The sequence below is a fragment of the Dryobates pubescens genome, chromosome 6 (genome assembly GCF_014839835.1).
Source record: "Dryobates pubescens isolate bDryPub1 chromosome 6, bDryPub1.pri, whole genome shotgun sequence".
NCBI lineage: Eukaryota > Metazoa > Chordata > Aves > Piciformes > Picidae > Dryobates > Dryobates pubescens.
The window spans coordinates 42,692,805-42,711,023 of NC_071617.1; the positions used below are offsets into that span (position 1 = coordinate 42,692,805).

Genomic DNA, 18,219 nt, shown 5'->3' on the forward strand with positions numbered 1-18,219 from the left:
TAGGCAGACTGCTTCTAAAAATGATGAATCAAACTAGTTATTGGAAGGTCCAGTACTGATGCTGCTCTTAGGAATTTGGTTCTGGTTTGAAAGTCTAGATATTCAGCCACACTAGAAATCGCTACCTCCTAAAGTGATATTTACAAGGGTCTAGAATTAATGATCTGTATATTACTTAATGATCATTCTTTTCACAGTCAAAAAGTCACCTGTAGAAGTACTGAATAAAAGGATTTTATTCAAAGAATCCTGTTCTCTGTGCAAATAAGTGGAAAAAATTGAACTCACTTGCAGGAAATTTTGGTGCGATCAGCTACCATAGTCCACTGCTGCTGATTCGTTGAAACCTCAATGTAGTAGCTGTAGCTCCGATCATCACAGTCCCAAAGGAGCAACCTAAGTACAGAGAAGTTGTGGAATAAGTAAAATAAACATACAATCTGAGTGTTTCTAATTGTTCTAAGGCCAGTAATAGACTTACAGGCTTATAATAATTTCATTAGTGTACATATATTACATTAATCCAATTAGTTTAGCCTTATTTGAAAGTCAATGAATGGACTAATTTACATGGCATGTGGCATTGCTGGCCTTAAACCTGAATCAAACATCTATTTCACAGAATCACCAAGGTTGGAAGAGACCTCAAAGATCATCAAGTCCAACCTGTCCCCACAGACCCCATAACTAAACCATGGCATCAAGTGCCATATCCAATCCCCTCTTGAACACCTTCAGGGACAGTCACTCCACCACCTCCCTGGGCAGCACATTCCAACGGCTAACAACTCTCTCTGTGAAGAACTTTCTCCTCACCTCAAGCCTGAACTTCCACTGGTGCAGCTTGAGACTGTGTCCTTTTGTTCTGGTGCTGTTTGCCTGGGAGAAGAGACCCAACTCCCTCCTGGCTACAACCACCCTTCAGGTAGTTGTAGAGAGCAATAAAGTCTCCCCTGAGCCTCCTCTTCTCCAGGCTAAACAACCCCAGCTCCCTCAGCCTCTCCTCATAGGGCTTGTGCTCCAAATCCCTCCCCAGCCTTGCTGCCCTTCTCTGGACATGTTCAAGTGTTTCAATGTCCTTCTTAAATTGAGGGGCCCAGAACTGGACACAGGACACAAGGTGTGGCCTAACCAGTGCAGAGTACAGGGGCACAATGACCTCCCTGCTCCTGCTGGCCACACTATTCCTAATGCAGGCCAGGATGCCGTTGGCCTTCTTGTCCACCTGGGCACACTGCTGGCTCATGTTTAGGCAGCTGTCAATCAGCACCCCAGGTCCCTTTCGCTTTGGCAGCTCTCTAGCCACTCCAACCCCAGCCTGCAGCTCTGCATGGGGTTGTTGTGGCCGAAGTGCAGCACCCGGCACCTGGATTTGGACAGGTCAGTTAATAAGGGGAAAGAAAAAAAGAAAAATATTTTGGTGACAATAAAAAATTACACTGTTTTCTTAACTGTGTTGTCCCTTTATTTTTTGTAGACAGAACAAAAATATTTTAAAAGCCCCACAGCCAGCCACCACAACAACAAAAAAAAACCCCAACAAGTAGGGAAGTGGGTGTTTCCAGTCCTGGTTCATCATTACTATGAGGAAAAAGGCAATGGATTGTTGACCAATCTGCTAAAAAGATAGAAGAAAAAAGAAGAAAATATAGGACTCAAGGATTTATTCCATACTCATTCTGTAAAACATGCAGCTCCTCAGGAAGGACACTATGTGATGTATTGAAAAGACTTCAATTTCAATAATTGTCTCTCAGAGGGGAATATTTAAAGCATCAGGGATGTGATTTATCTTAACTATGTAATTCTCAAAAAAAACATCTGGCAAATATATCTTCTCTATTTCTTCTCCTCTTTAATATGAATAAAAGCAAAGCCAGGAACCTTGATTCTCCTCTCCTCCTCAGTGGATGAGATTGAGATCTATGTACTTACAGATATCCAGCACAGAATGCCTTCTTTGTGGGGGGGAAATATAATTCTATCCAGTGTATTTCTGAACCAGTATGGAGCATCCTTTTTTTCCCCAATGAAGCATTTACAAACAACAAGAAGGTATTTACACAACTTAAAAGGCCAGCAGACTGGCCAGAACAGAGGCAGACTCTTCTGCAATTTATTGTTTAGAAACAGTTAAATGTTGTCTGTATTTTGAATAATAAGTGTCTTTTTTACTACATTTTATGCAAAACTCATCTGATGTCACTCCACTGATTAGCAGAGTACAATTTAGAAAACCTGACTGCTCTTCTTACTGTTTTCATATAAACTTAATGGCAAATGTGATAGCAACATTCAGAAAACCTTTTCTATTTGAATTAGAGGTGACTGAATGCAAACCCACTCTGTGCCCTAGTGGCCAGTGGCATCCGCATGGTTACTAGGTCAAGAGAGGTTCTCCTCCCCCTCTACTCTGCCCTTGTGAGGCTGCGTTTGGAATACTGTGTGCAGTTGTGGGCCCTTCAGTTCAAGAATGACGGGGAACTGCTTTAAAGAGTTCAGCTCAGAGCCACAATGAATGGAGTGGAACATCTCCCTTATGAGGAAAGGCTGAGGGAGCTGCGTCTCTTCACCTTGGGAAAAAGGAGGCTGAAGGGTGACCTCATTAATGCTTATAAATACATGAAAGATGAGTGTCAGGAGGATGGAGCCTATCCAATGATAGGACAAGGGACAACAGGAGCAAGCTGGAGCACAGGAGGTTCCATGCAAATGTAAGGAAAATCTTTTTCACTGTGAGGGTGGCAGAAGACTGGAACAGGCTGCCCAGAGAGATTGTGCAGTCTCCTTCTCTGGAGACATTCAAAACCCACCTGGATGTGCTCCTGTGTGACCTACTCATGGTGATCCTGCTCTGGCAGGAAGGATGGACTAGATCACCTTTTGAGGTCCCTTCCAACCCCTAATATTCTGTGATTGTGTGTGATTCTGTGATTTTACCATTCTCTGAAATAATGCTCTATTGTCAACCTACCCAGAGCTTTTGAATGGTAATATTTCAACTGGAACAATCCACATTATGTCTGTCATGGGAAATTACATTTTGATTGCTTTTTTTGTTTGTTTGTTAAAGCTCTTATTCTCTGAACTCTTGAAGTCAAGATACTAATGGAAAATAAATACTCTGCTGCAATATATTGGCTATTAGAAACTGCTGCTGTCTCCTAATCCTCAGCTTCTTGACAAAGTTAACACTTCCTAGGATTACTGCTTAGATCTATTTGTTACAAAAGAAAATGAACCTGCTAGACTCAAGCAAAGCTAGCTATCCAAAATAACTATAACTGAAACGATGACCTAAATGATAACTACAGGCATATAGAATCATAGAATCAATAAGGTTGGAAAAGACCTCAAAGATCATCAAGTCCAACCTGTCACCCAACACCTCAAGATTACTAAACCATGGCACCAAGTGCCACATCTAATCCCTTTTTGAACACCTCCAGGGATGGTGACTCCACCACCTCCCTAGGCAGCACATTCCAATGGCCAACAACTCTTTCTATGAAGAACTTTCTCCTCACCTTGAGCCTAAACTTGCCCTGATGCAGTTTGAGACTATGACTTCTTGTTCTGGTGCTGGTTGCCTGGGAAAAGAGACCAATCCCCTCCTGGCTACAACCACCTTTCAGGTAGTTGTAGACAGCAATAAGGTCTCTCCTGAGCCTCCTCTTCTCCAGGCTGAACAACCCCAGCTCCTTCAGCCTCTCCTCATAGGGCCTGTGCTCGAGGCCTCTCCCCAGCCTCATTGCTCTTCTCTGGACACCTTCCAGCAACTCAACATCTTTCCTAAATTGAGGGGCCCAGATCTGGACGCAGGACTCAAGGTGTGGCCTAACCACTGCTGAGTACAGGGGCACAATGACTTCCCTGCTCTTGCTGGTCAAACTATTTCTGATGCAGGCCAGGATGCCATTGGCCTTCTTGGCCACCTGAATCAAGAAGAGCAAAAGCCAGGTAATCCAGGTATCCTGGGTTCTTTCTCCAGCTGTGAGGAAGAACTTCCACAGTTCTACATTTTCCAAAGTAAAATAGGTAAGGATCCTTTGATTGCCAATGAAAATAGCTGAGACAAATATTTAACACCAAAAAAAAAACCCCAAAAAACAACTTGTGCCACACTACAGACTTTCAAGTTCTCTCTGTAATTGCCACTCAGAAGAGTGGCTCAAGTTTTATATTATAAACTCCTATCTTTTGGTGGAGAAAGTCTTTCCTGCTTTCAGCTGCAACCTCTTATGGGAGAAATAAACCTGCAAAAAATTGTTCTCACTTTTAACATTTAAAAAAACCAACACAGCTAGAGAAGGAAAATAACCTAGCAAGTTGCTGAAAACAGAATCCTGAACAGAGAGAGATGCTGCCCCAAGCAGAAGGTAGACTGTCTTTAGAATTTGGTTATTAAGGTGTCTGTATCTTTGCCCTAAAAAGTAGTACTATTACCCTCTTCTCAAAACAAGCTAATTAACCTTTTAAAAATTATTATTTATTTTTAGGGATCAAATTTGGTCTACCAGACAAGCAGATTTAAAATAAACTCCCTAGATGCTCTCAACTGAACCCAGCTCATTGGTATTATAAAAAATAAGAAGCTATCACAAACAGCTTTAAGAAGCTAAAATAAACCACTTTAAACAGAAGCCCTTTAGCACATATTAATACTGTCTATTTGCAAATTTAAAAACTCAGAGATGACTTAGTAAAAAAAATAAAAATAGCTGCCTGTGGCATCATGAAAGACTTAACCCTTATCCTACTCTAAAACAAATCACTCGACTCCAAACCCCCTCTCCCTGGATTTATCAGATCCTCCTCATTCTGCTCTTCTATACTTTGAGGGTCTCCAAATATTGAAGAGACTGAATGAAGACCATTTCTGGTAAAAAGAAAAGAAAAAATAATCGATAACTAGTAATAATCAACAGGTCTTGAATTGATATAACAACTATATTTAAACCAAGTCTTCTAAATGATATAAAGAGGTAAAAGCAAAAGCACACATAAATTTGTTTTCTTTTAAAAAGGCTATTAAAACTTAGCTCATTACACTTTTCAACAGGACCCTTTTCATCACGAAGGCTCAGTGTTGTTTCCTTGATCCATGTTTTCAAAGTTATGATCAAGAGCTTGAATATCAGAAGCACACTAGTGACTGTAATTTCCACTAACAATACTGTAATTAAAACGCAACTGAGTTGGCTTTAGAGCAAAAGCCTAGCAGGGCATACGTGTTCCTTTTAAGAATCCGTGCAGTTGATCTCTCCCAAGATAACCTAGCCAACGTTAAATAGGTTTAAAGAAAGCATATGGCTTAGCATCATTACAAGCCAAATAATGAGTGAATGAAAGTTGACAGAATCTTTCCCAAAGTGACTTATCATGAATACTAAATGTAAATTTGTGTTTCCTTGGGACTGGTGAAAGAGAATGAAGTAAGTTCTTCAACTCCCCGCAATAACTTTCTTAGGAGACACTGGGGAGGAAGACTAAGGAAAGAACCTACTTAAAACTTACTTTGTGTGGGATAACTGCCTAGCTTACTGTGGTACAGGAAGGCAAGATAATTTAGCATGCTTTGGGGCCAGGATCATTTATAATCAGTAGGTGTTTGTGTTAAATGACGGTCCATGAAGCTGGCCTGTCAAAGAGCTGAAAGAAGGAATCTTGTGGAACTAAGATGGCCTTGCTTTTGCTAACTGATGAACACCCAATTTCAAAACAGATTTTGAAGGTCTTAGTGACTGAGCAGAGACCTTTAATATTAAAAAGGAAGTTCATTAGGCAAAGCTGGCACCCCTTGGTATGCTAATGAGCCAAACTGAGTACATACTAAACACATGACTATGTTACTCAACTCTCCACCGAAATTATGCTACATATCACCTAGAAGTCAGAAGCAGCCAGGGCTCGGGCATAACACCCATGAGAGGAACATCTCTTGGTGTGCACATGCACCAGCAGTACAAGGACCATAAATGGGCCGTGCTTCTTTTCCTCCACCCAAAACAGGGACACGTTTCTTGGTAAGGATTGCACCTTCAATCTCCAGCTTAACTTTTGCTGCATTTCTATTATAATATTGAAGCTGTTTCAAAGGTTTGTGTCTCCAACTTTGTCAGATGCTGCATGTGATTTAATAATCCTGAGATAATTTTGTAGTCAGTGCATTTTTCACCAGTAATCCCAAATCAGTTTTATCCTTCACTCTAATAAATTAAACAATTTGATTGTTTTAGCCTCCTGAACCTGTGTCAGTGCAAGACCTTACTGGGACACTGAAAAAAGACAGGCAAATGTTATGATTGCCAAATAGTTCCAGTAACAGTCCTGGATTGAAAGACAGGCAGACTTTGCCATCTTACCCTTAATGTGACACTCTGCATGAAACACCTTTCTGGATAAGTAATGGAAAACTTACAGGTGATTACATGAATATTCAGCAGCGCACACTAAGCACCAGGATAACTTTTTAGGCCAGGTGCAATAGTCTTTGAAACATTCCAGGCAAGCTACCAAGCTAAAGTTTTGTAACAAAGCTATGTTTTCCTAAGATAAAGGTTGAATGACTGGAAGGAGAATATTCCACTTAAGAAGTCAGAACTACAGTCATTAGAAATGCAGCTTCCTAGGACTTCCCACATAAGAATAAAAAGCTCTTGTTAGTAAATCTTGCCCTCAGGATTGAGAAGGAAAAGCTAAATGAAGCTTTATCTACTTCACTCCCTGAAACATCATGAGATTTAAACATATTTCTCTTATGCCACTTCGCTGGGTATCTAAAAGTCTAAGACTGTTAATAATTTAATATGCTACTGTTATCTGCATCATGTTTACAATGCCTCATTTTACAAAATGAAAGCTTTTCAAATATAAAAAAACCTTCCATATTACAGATGTAGGAAATTGATTATATTGGCTGCCTGTTACATCAAAAGATGTTGTAGTACTTTTTTGAACAGTATTTCCATAAATGTCATGCTCTGCTGTATCTGCTCGCTCTACTCTTAGATGTCTGCAGAAAAGCCTGTCACTGTTCAGTTCAGACTGCTGTACAACTGCATTTACTCAAGGTGTTGGCAGAAGACCAAACACTAACAGCCAATGCACCTGAGAGGATAATACCTGCATCTTGAATGTCAGTCATTATCACACACAGTATAAATATCTGATAGTACTGTGTTCATAAACCATTTGCATACTAACAGAGAAACACAAAAGACAGAAATTAAAATGTGAGGCAGTGACACTTGTTGAATGATGAGGAAAGCAATCTTTTTATACAATTGTCTCTGTGTTTTTGCCTCCAGTTGTCTTCCTTTCATTTTCTGCAGGCATTTCTGTTTCAGTAGGGCTCTTGCAGGAAATTAATCTTTCTTCACCATCTTACAAAGGAGATGCAATTCCTACATATTTGGTATGTGCTTTTATGACTGTTTATTCTGAGTTATGATTTCACTCTCAAATGAGGCAAGCACAGAAAATGAGAAGCAAAGACAGACAAACTTCATAAGCAGAAGTGGAATGGCACATTAGAACGCTCAAGAGATTTATATGATGATAGTATAAGTAAAGAGAAAACACATTAAATCTACATGGTATAATTTGTTAATTTAAGAATTAGCCTGAATATGAGAAGCAAAACAATTTGTTATTACATATTCATATTAGTAATAAAGACTTCAAATAGATTTAACTGGTATAAGTAGTCAATTTACCTTCTCCAAGATGCAAAGTATTTCTCTTTAGCATGAAAACCTCTATCAGACAGAAAAATATCTGTTTCACTCCACTATAGATTATAATAAATTCAGTTTGTTTGGGGTTTTGGTTGTTTTTTGTTTATTTGGTTGGTTGGTTCCCCCCCCCAATATTAATTAAAAAACCAAAACAACCACCCAACATACACTATGAAGTTATCAGCCAAAAACTGTAGCAAAATAGCATTACATTTCTATTTCAGTTAAGTGCAGAGAAAGTTTGAGTTAGATATGGCAGTCTTTCCAATATTAGTTTGAGTCATTTAAAGTTAAATTATTTTACTACGTTAAACACAGCAACTGCTGTCTTTCTGATGCTAATTAAATATAGCTGTCTCTCTGTTATTGGTAAGGGTCTTCTCAGAAAGGAAAACTGGCATGGTTATTTTCTGTCCAGACAGGCAACAATGTGGAAAAAGTTTCTGTAATATTTTCATTGCTAACTGTTCCTATTTGTCAGCATTCCATTTTTGTAAGATCCTCCGAGTATGAGTCTTAATAATAGAATAAACCTCTTCAAGAAAAAAAAAAAGTTTTACTATCTATAATCTGAATAAAATTTAAAATAAAATAATAGAATAATAAGAGGTGGAAAGGACCTTGAAAGGTCATCCAGTCCGACTCTCATGCTTTCCAGGTCTTTTCTATTGAAAACTACTGAGTACAGACTGCCCATACATCTGTTTCAGGACTTGGATAAAATTATGATGTGAAGGTCAAGAGCTCTAAGTTTATATACAAATTCCTAAAGAAGTATTTAACATTAATAAGGTTTCAACATGGTTTCCCACTGCATCTCTCCATCCAAGGTGAGATGTTACTTCAAACAGCTAGACTACAATATGGGTAAAAATTAGCTAGATTGTTTAGTTCAGCAGCATGTGGTTAACAGTTATTCATCCACCTAGAGACTGGATGAAGAGGAATTTCTCCAGTCTGTTCTGGGATCTACCCTGTTTATCAACAACCTGGGCAAGAAGATGGAACAAGTCCTCATCAAGTGTAAAGATGACAGCAAACTGTGCAGTGCTATCACTACACTCAAGAGTGTGGTTGCCGTTCAGGAGTACTGTTTGCCAGCCATTGAGAAGACTAAGGGTACGGGTGAAAAAGAATCTAATTAAATTCAACAAGTTCAAAGGCAAAATCCTATTCCTCATACAGACTAATCCTCTGTGGCAGTAAATGCTACAAACTGACTGGTTGTGCTAAAAAGGACACAGGAAACCAGCTGAATGGAAGATGCCATTAGTTGCATGTGTGAAGGCTAGCAGCACAGGGAGCAATGGGAACTGAGCCAGCAGAACAAGCAAAATCTGATTATTCTACTTTACTTGATGCCTGTTAGATCACACCTGGCATACTGCATTGCATTTTTGACACAAATACAACATTTATAAATCCAAGCATGGACACCAGAGGACCATCAAGATGATCAGGACGTTGGAGTACACTGTGTAAGACACCAAGGAAATTGGCTTATTTAGTCTAAGAAGGCTTGAGGCCAAGGAGGAAGAAACCTAACAGCATTTTTCAGTACCTGAGAAGAAACTGAGCCAGACTCTTTACTGAGGTATATAATAGGAAAAACAAAAGGCAACAGTCAAAAGTTGAAGCAGGACATTCTAGATGGGCTGAAGGCATAGAAAAACAGCAACTGCATGGACACCCGCCTAAACATGAGCCAGCAGTGTGCCCAGGTGGCCAAGAGGGCCAATGGCATCCTGGCCTGTATTAGGAATAGTGTGGCCAGCAGGAGCAGGGAGGTCATTGTGCCCCTGTACTCTGCATTGGTTAGGCCACACCTTGAGTACTGTGTCCAGTTCTGGGCCCCTCAGTTTAAGAAGGACATCGAGACACTTGAACATGTCCAGAGAAGGGCAACAAGGCTGGTGAGAGGCCTTGAGCACAAGCTCTATGAGGAGAGGCTAAGGGAGCTGGGATTGTTTAGCCTGGAGAAGAGGAGGCTCAGGGGTGACCTCATTGCCCTCTACAACTACCTGAAAGGTGGTTGTAGACAGGAAGGGGTTGGTCTCTTCTCCCAGGCAACCAGCACCAGAACAAGGGGACACAGTCTCAAGCTGTGCCAGGGGAGGTTTAGACTCGAAGTGAGGAGAAAGTTCTTCACTGAGCGAGTCATTCGTCATTGGAATGTGCTGCCCAGGGAGGTGGTGGAGTCACCGTCTCTGAGGTGTTCAAGGGGAGATTGGACGTGGCGCTTGGTACCACGGTCTAGTTGTGAGGTCTGTCGAGGCAGGTTGGACTTGATGATCCTTGGGGTCTCTTCCAACCTTAGTTATACTGTGATACTGTGAAACAAACAAATAAAATCCAATAATAAAGTAGTGCACTGTGAGGATGATTAAACTTTGGAACAGGCTAACCAGAGAGGTCATGCAATTTTCTTCCTTGGAGGTCTTTAAGACCTGAATGTATAGAGTCATGGGTAGGAAGATCTTTCTCGATAGCAAACCCTCTTTTGAGGAACACGCTGGGCTAGATGTCTTCCTCAAGTCCCTTCCAACCCAAGTGGTTCTAAAATTCCAAGACAATGTGATGACTTTTGCAGAAAGCATGCATACAAGATAGTCTTCTGAAACATTAAGCTCTCTATGCATTTCTAATGTCTATTCAAACACCAAGAGTTCTGCTTTTCATACCCAGAATTTAGTTGCCATGGTAACATGTTCTGTCTTAGAGGCTCTCTCCAGTGGTATTGCAATTTCTGTAGACTAAAGGCAGCTACTACCCTTTTTTCAAAAGCTCATATATTTACTCTTTCTGATACAAATATACGTAATGACACATTCATGACTATGAACTTAAAAGATATGTACTTTTAATTCCTAATTATTCATTTAGAATCCAAACCCACAGGTCTAATGACTCATTTCCTGGGGATAGCACAATTGATGTTATTTTGCAGTCACGGTGTACAGCCAGCCTGAAGAAAATGCTCCTGGAAATTTTTTTCTATTAGGTGGGAGGGTGAGATCAAGGGAGTTTTCAAGCAAGCAAACAGCAGGAGAACAGGCAATAAATACAGTTCAATCAGTTGTGGAAAATACTCTGTTCAAAAATTCTCTTGCTTTCACTAAGATAAAATATCAAAACTTTTTGCTCTAATCTGTGTTTATTTGTAATTTGATTTCTGTACAAATCTCAGGTTACCTGGTGCTAAATAAAGAATCCTTTGTCACTATCTTTAGTGTTGTACAACACAGAAACTGTTACAGAGCCTTAACAAATTTGTAGCTGCCATACACTGAACCCTCACTTCCCCACTTGAAGCGGCATCTTTTTGTTGTCTGTCTATGGTTTGCAACAAATATGGCTACAACTCGAAAGAATTGTTCTTCTGGGCAGAGTGCAAAAAGAAAAAGATGACATAATGCTAGCATTTCTGTCTCCAGGCAATGCAGGTGGTCTCCTCTGTTAGAAGATACCCTACATGATGATCATTATTATTGGTTTTTAAGGCAAGCTATTAATCTTTTCAAGATCCCTTCCAACCCAAACCATTCTGCTAATTTTTTTTGTACTACACATGTAGGAAAGACGAGATTCTGACCCTCTATCTGTGCAATGCAATGCCACATGAATTACCAAATGCTTATTAGTTCTAAATTATGTAATGCCTGGTGTTTGTTTGGTAAAAATTTGTTCTACATACTTGCTAGTTATACAATTACCATTTCTTGGCATCTAACATATTATTTGATAATGAGACTTATTAAAAATCTCCTGCTCAACAGTAAACACTAGCATACTATTTAGTATAGGAAAATAGGGTGTTTGCACTGATTTGAAAAGTTGGTATGATTCACCAATTGAAAGATAGCAGAAAATGGTAAGACAGGAATAGAGAGACTACAAAATGAGGAACTATGCATTTTAGTTAATATATTCTTCTCTTACTCCTTTATGTGCCTAAAGCTTCTTCTGCTCCTTAAATTTAAGTTTAAAGTGGCATGAAAATGATGTAATTATATTTTCAATTACCTTGGAGTACTGTGTCTTCTTAGTTTTCTACTTGAGATGCACTTCTTAATTGAACATTAAAACCACCAAGCTCAAAAGCATAAAATACTGTGTGGAAAGCTGCCAATTATACTCAATTTGTTTCACACAGTGAGAACAATGCTGGAATAGCATTATATATGACATCTATAGCTAATATACATACAACACAGTACTTTGGCTAGGTTAGAGATTTGCCTGGATATCTGATTTTAAACTCTATCTTCAAAGTTTTATAACCATCGTAACAATGCCACGAGCCAAAACAGAAACCAGAAACCAGCACTTATGACAGAAATTTCAAGTCTCACTTGCGCATCAGTTAGTTCAGAAAGGCAACTCCAACAGGAGTAAAGCACTGACCTAGTTCCCAGCAATACATACAGATGTACATGGTCTCTGTGGCAAGCCACTACCTCATGTTGGGTTTCAACCTTTGCTTACTGGTACTCCAACTTCAGAAACCTCTTTTTTTTTTTGTCATTAAGTCCATGACAACATACTCTAAATTTACGGAGAATGGGAAGCTGTTAGGATGATGTTTTGTATATCTGATTTTATGACATAAAAATAATTTCCAGAGAGTCTGAAGCTGGCAAGAATATTTTTCCAATCATGATCTCCAAAGTTATTACATTAGCCAAAAACATTTGTATGCATTCAGATATTCACTGCACAAACAGCACAATGAACTTCAATCGAGATCTAAACACATTCATTAACCTAAAGACTGTAAAGCAGTATTCAAGTTATTGTACCCTTAATATACACTCCATGTTCAAGTCAGAACTGATACTAACTGTATAGTGAAAATGAAACCTGGCTGCCTTGAGATGATGGCTTTCTTGAACCACAAGTGAGGCTGCAATTAATTTTTACTTTAATATAAGCATATATGTCTAATCTTACAATTTGACTTCTACTATTATTATGCCTCTGAAATGTAATATTTTCTGGAATTGTGCTGCTGATCTCAACACGTAATTCACACATTTAAATTTTTCACATGCCCGTTATACAGAAGGAAGAAGCCAAATGACAATTATCAAATTAATCCTGTAGTTACTGTCATTTCCACATGCCATATATTCTAATCAGAGTTACTGTACTCAGTAAAAGCTTCATTGTTGCACTTAATTTAGAGAAAAATAAACCCTCTTACCGTATTGATCCAATCATGTAGGGCTGCGCTAGCTGTACTACAATAGCTCCGCTCCCAAGCTGGTGGCATGTGTACCCAGAGTCCCAGTCGTAGTTTTTTATGTCTCCATTCAACAGGGCATTGCGACTGCGACTTACACCCTCAATCACACTGGCACACTCTGCAATTGTTGCAACATTTTCAGTGGGAACTGTGAATTAAAAACACAAAGATGACAGACATGCAGTCAGAAAATGGTTTGGGTGTCAATGGTCTTTATTTCTGTCAAAGAAATGGGACAAAGAAAAAGAAAAGGATGAAAGTATGATGACCACAAGGAAATGTAACTCTTATTTAACACAAACTATGAAGCACAATCAAGTGATACAGTTAATTTGTACAGCATTGATTCAAAAATAGCTCAGTAAATTAGCAGAGAGACTTGTCTCAGTGATATGAAAGCACTCTTATAATACCATTGGGAAAAAAATAATCTTGTCCAGCAACACTCAGGAAATTTTCAAACAATTTATTCTGTTCTCATGATGAAAGTTCCCTCCCCACCACCACCCCCACTTAAAAAAATAAAAAAGAAAGAAAGAAAAGGGGGCAGTGGGGAGCAGGGGAGAAAAATACTGGGAGATAGTTCAAAGCACCATAGGAAGGCAGGACTCGGTCCTCAAAGGCTTGAAGTCTTACAACTCAGGAGACTCATCACGCACCTGTTCATACCTCTGACGGTCTCTCTGACAGTGATTGGAAATTGCACTCAAGAATTTAGAAAATGAAAATGCTTTTCAATATTTACAAAATCTTTCAATACAATATGGGACTACAAGAGGGAAGGAGAGACCAATAGGTCTGCCAGACAAATGGAACAAGAAGCACAGAAGTATTTTGCATTCAAGAGTCAGAAAAAAGGTAAGATTGAATGCCACAAAAAAGGAAATTATAATATCCCAATAGCAAAAGAATAAAACTAATTGGAACCCATATCCTTGAAAAAGGAAGCCCAAAACACAGGATAATGGCTTTCCTCCAGGGGACAGTGAAGGAAAGATCCATACTACTTCTCCTTCTCTGCATGCCTCCCATTATTTTCATCAGAGATCTGGATAATTCTTTTTGCTACCCTACATGCAGCCACAAAAAAATGCCAGCATGCAGTAGCCTGCTATGCTAAAGAAAGTCAAAGGTATTACTACAGAATATCAGATCTGCCTTCTTTCATTCATCTTATATACAGTTATTTGAGTACTACAGAGAAAAGGAGAAAGTTAGGAAACTCACTGAATTTTCAGATTAGTAATAGCATTCCTCGGGAAAGTCAAGACAAGAGGAAGGAAGTTTCAGTTAAAAATAAAAGGCAAGATTACAACTCAGGCAAGTGCTAAACTGCTATCTTGTGCTGCAATATCTACAATGAACTCTTTCTTTCACCTCTACAACCTCTCTTACTATCACTGTACACATCCAACACCGTGATCCACGTGTCTGCATCATTTACTTTCAGTTGCTCCTCCTCCCTGGAAGGTACATCCAAACAGGAAGCTACTAGCTTGGACTACTGCTCTTAGAAACCAAATTAGATAAATGATACTATAACCCTTTACTATGTGTTTTTAGACACAGTCTCAAGCTGTGCCAGGGGAGGTTTAGACTCGAGGTGAGGAAAAAGTTCTTCACTGAGCGAGTCGTTCGTCATTGGAATGTGCTGCCCAGGGAGGTGGTGGAGTCGCCGTCCCTGGAGGTGTTCAAGGGGAGATTGGACGTGGCACTTGGTGCCATGGTCTAGTTGTGAGGTCTGCTGGAACAGGTTGGACTTGATGATCCTTGGGGTCTCTTCCAACCTTAGTTACTGTGATACTGTGATACTGTGACAGAAGCAGTGCAACATTACATACTTGATAATAAAAGTGTAGTGGTGGTGGTGTTACTCTTTAGCAAAAGATGTAACTGTAGCATTGGTTCCCAGAACACTTTCCAAGAAGAGGAGTGCTCTTCTTGTATTTACTTAGTCTTACTTAATCTAAATTAAATCCAATGATAAGTAGTTTCCCCCATAACCTTAAAAACAACAGAATTCATAACACACCTAAACCTTGACATTATTTCAGCAATTTCATCAAAGATCAAGACAACAGCAGCTCCCTTAGGAGCACACTGTAAGGAGGTGTATTTTCTGGTGCATACAGGACTCCTCCAGCACTGTTATTCAAGTGTTTCAACTCTTATTTTTTGGAATTATCTGTTATTTTCCTATGTTAATATTTAATCAAGTATGTCACTTTCTTTCTGTCTCTAATTCAGAGAAAATCCCAAGCATTTTGATCCTCACATTCCAGGAATGACAGGTGAACATTAAAAAAACTATTTAAGATGCCCTTGTCAGGTCCAGCACTTGCCTCAACAGCTCAGATTTTAGCCAGACTCTTCAACTTCTCAAATTCTCTCTAGAGATTCTCGTTCTCAATCAGAAAAACATTAATATTAACCAGGCTGAAAAATTATGCTCTCTAAACATCTAAAAGTCAAGGTTGCTGTTGAGCCTTTTTTTCCAAATGTTTGTCCCAGTTTGAAGGCAGATCCTCCCTTGCCTCCCACTGGGGCAGAAAAATGAGACTCAAACAAATGGATTGCAGAAGTGATGGAAAGTTTAAATGGAAAAGTAGTGAGTGTTTTAGAGAGAACCACATGCACAGTGACAAAACAAGATCCCAAGCATACCCAGAAACATCCCAGCACTCCCCTTCTCCCTACCTGAGGGTACACCCAAAACCCCCCGGACTCTTTCTTTCCCCACTCCACTGTTAGGCTAATCTCAACTGGACAGATCTGAGATTGCCCTTCCCTGTTCTCCTCTTGGCATTACGTCTATCCAGGCCTAAGAGGCCTTGAGATAACTCCCCTTGCATTACCAGATAGGGAGCATCTCCCACGGGAGCATCAAGGGAAGAAAGAGGAAGTGTGAGACCTTGCAGATGGATTTATAGGGAGCAGGACATTATGGGTATGAAATACACAGCTTCCTGTGTCCACCCAGTGGGCTGCCCACCCGGGGCACCAGAGGTGCACCCCGTATGGCAGCAGCAGGAGGCACCCAGCCCAAACTGCCACAATGTTAAAAGCATTTACTGTTTTATCTCAATGACAAAAATTCTTTCAGCACAGGCTGTATTAAAAAAACCCCTATGACTCCGTGTGTCAGCCTCTGATAAAGGACAACCAATCTTTGTGGTAACGCAATTTAAAAGAGAATGAAAGAAATAAAAGTTGCTCAAGACAACGCTCCCCAAAATTTCCAAATTCACACTACCTAATACCACACTTATTTTTTTTTTAAATCAGGAAAAGAACAAGCAAGCAAGGACAAGAACTGAATAAAAGAATTAGAAATACAGAAGAATTACAACCAATACTATTTTAATTTTCACAAGAAAATAAATGATATACAGTACAGATACAAATGTACCACTTGAAAGCTATTGCACATTAATAACTTTAGCACTTTTAATTGTTGTGGGTGAAGTGTGTATTTAAAATACTACAATGTCTGAAAATAGACTAAATATAAGCATGTGAAATTTCAAAACTAATTGTAAGTGTCTCCAGCACCTTAAAAAAAGAGGTAACATTGTATTCACAGCTAGGATTCTGTGTTTTAAGTGTGCTAGTGGTGTCAGGCGCATAAGCTTAAGAAAGCCACCAACCGACTGAAACATGATAAAAGACCCAAGGGGAAAAAAAGTGTAAGCTTGTTGCCAACTAATAACCCAAGGCAATGGAAAAGCAGCAGTTTCTGAAAAATCTACTGCACTATCAGATGTACTACCATCCTGTTTTCTCATAAAAAATATTACTAAGACCATCATATTATTATTCTAGAAATGCCTTGATTCTCTATTTGTGAAAAAGACACTAAGAAATTCCCAGATTCTTAGGGGGGAGCAGGTGGTAGACATTAAAAGTACTTCACTGGGAACAATCTGAGCAAGGGGAAGACTAACAATGCAAACTAGGAATACTGGCAGCAGAATAAAATTTGCCTTGGCTTCCATTTCTTCTTCTCTTCCCTGGTAATAAGGGAATTTCTTTGAGTATGCATTTTATATAGGCATTAAAGTACCTTCTATTTATTACTGCTTTCTGTAGGAAGAGAATGCTACTGAAATCTTGGTTTAAAAATCAAGTAAATGAGTCTCTATAGCATATTCTGGACACCCTGTAAGCTATGTAAGCATTGATTTAACACAGTACAGCTCAGTTCATCCATTTTACCTGCATGCCCTCTGAGCATCATCCCACTCCTCCTCACATTTAGATTTCTGCACTAATCTGTGACATCGTAAGACCACCTTAGCCTGATTAGTCAAACTCCTTAACAACTGCACAGCAACTGTCTTAGCGTGTTGTTAATAGAATTTTTTGGTCTTCCCTACAATGGTTTATTAGAAAGTGATTCTAACTAATTGCAGTGTGCAGAAGGTACTATACTGTATCTTCTCTCTAAGGGGGTCTGCCACTCCCCGTTTTGAGAATGTTCATTATCATCTTTTATATCCGCTTGATACATTTATTAAAAATACCATCTGGTGGGGACTGTCCTGTGCTGTGTTTTCAAGCCTTTTGGTTCTCTTCCTTTTTCCCATTAGAATTCCTCCTTCAATTTAGGTCACTTGTTTACAAAAACATACTGCCAAAACCAAGTCCTTCTATTTTTTTTAATTTTTTTTTTTTTAAACTTCATCAGCCAACCAACTTCACAGCAGTCATTTTTAAAGGAGAAAACAGAAGATTACAAATGCAGAGTTTTAGTCCTTTTTTTCCTTCCCACTGCTCACAGAACAGTTTTGCTCTGACAAATCCGATTTGCATTGATGGAACAGAAAATGTGCAGCAGCAAAGCCTACACATTCTGTAAGCAAACAAAAGGAGACGATTGAGGTTACAGGACAGCAGCATCAAAACGTTTATTACAGCCTGCTTTCTTGTCTCCTGGTCTTATGCTGCAGTATGGAGCAATGAAAAGCATGGCAGTATATTTAACTCTAGTAATAGTATTTTTATAAAGGATTGTCATATTCAAGGCATAGCCTAAGGGCCAGCTGTTCTGGCTATATTTAAAGACAAGACATATATTTTACTCAACTGTCCTTAGAAATCTTCCAGGAGAGAAATAAGAATGTGTGGTACCTTCAGTCATAGACATTTATCACTCTCCTTAAACTTTTAAAAAATTATTATTATTATTCCCTTCCCCACTAATTTTTAGCACACTTCATTTTCCATGGCAATTAT

At 39.2% G+C, this 18,219-nt stretch overlaps 1 protein-coding gene across 3 annotated transcripts in view; it reads right to left on the minus strand.

Annotated features, from left to right (window-relative positions):
- BTBD9 (BTB domain containing 9) overlaps nucleotides 1-18,219 on the minus strand; it is a 128,537-nt gene that overhangs the window by 25,329 nt on the left and 84,989 nt on the right. For all 3 annotated transcript variants that reach the window (XM_054162419.1, XM_054162416.1, XM_054162417.1), the window contains 2 exons: nucleotides 12,943-13,132; nucleotides 289-396 (listed from right to left, as the gene is read on the minus strand). In XM_054162419.1, coding sequence (XP_054018394.1) covers nucleotides 289-396; nucleotides 12,943-13,132 — 298 coding nt within the window. The remainder of the gene's footprint in view (nucleotides 1-288; nucleotides 397-12,942; nucleotides 13,133-18,219) is intronic.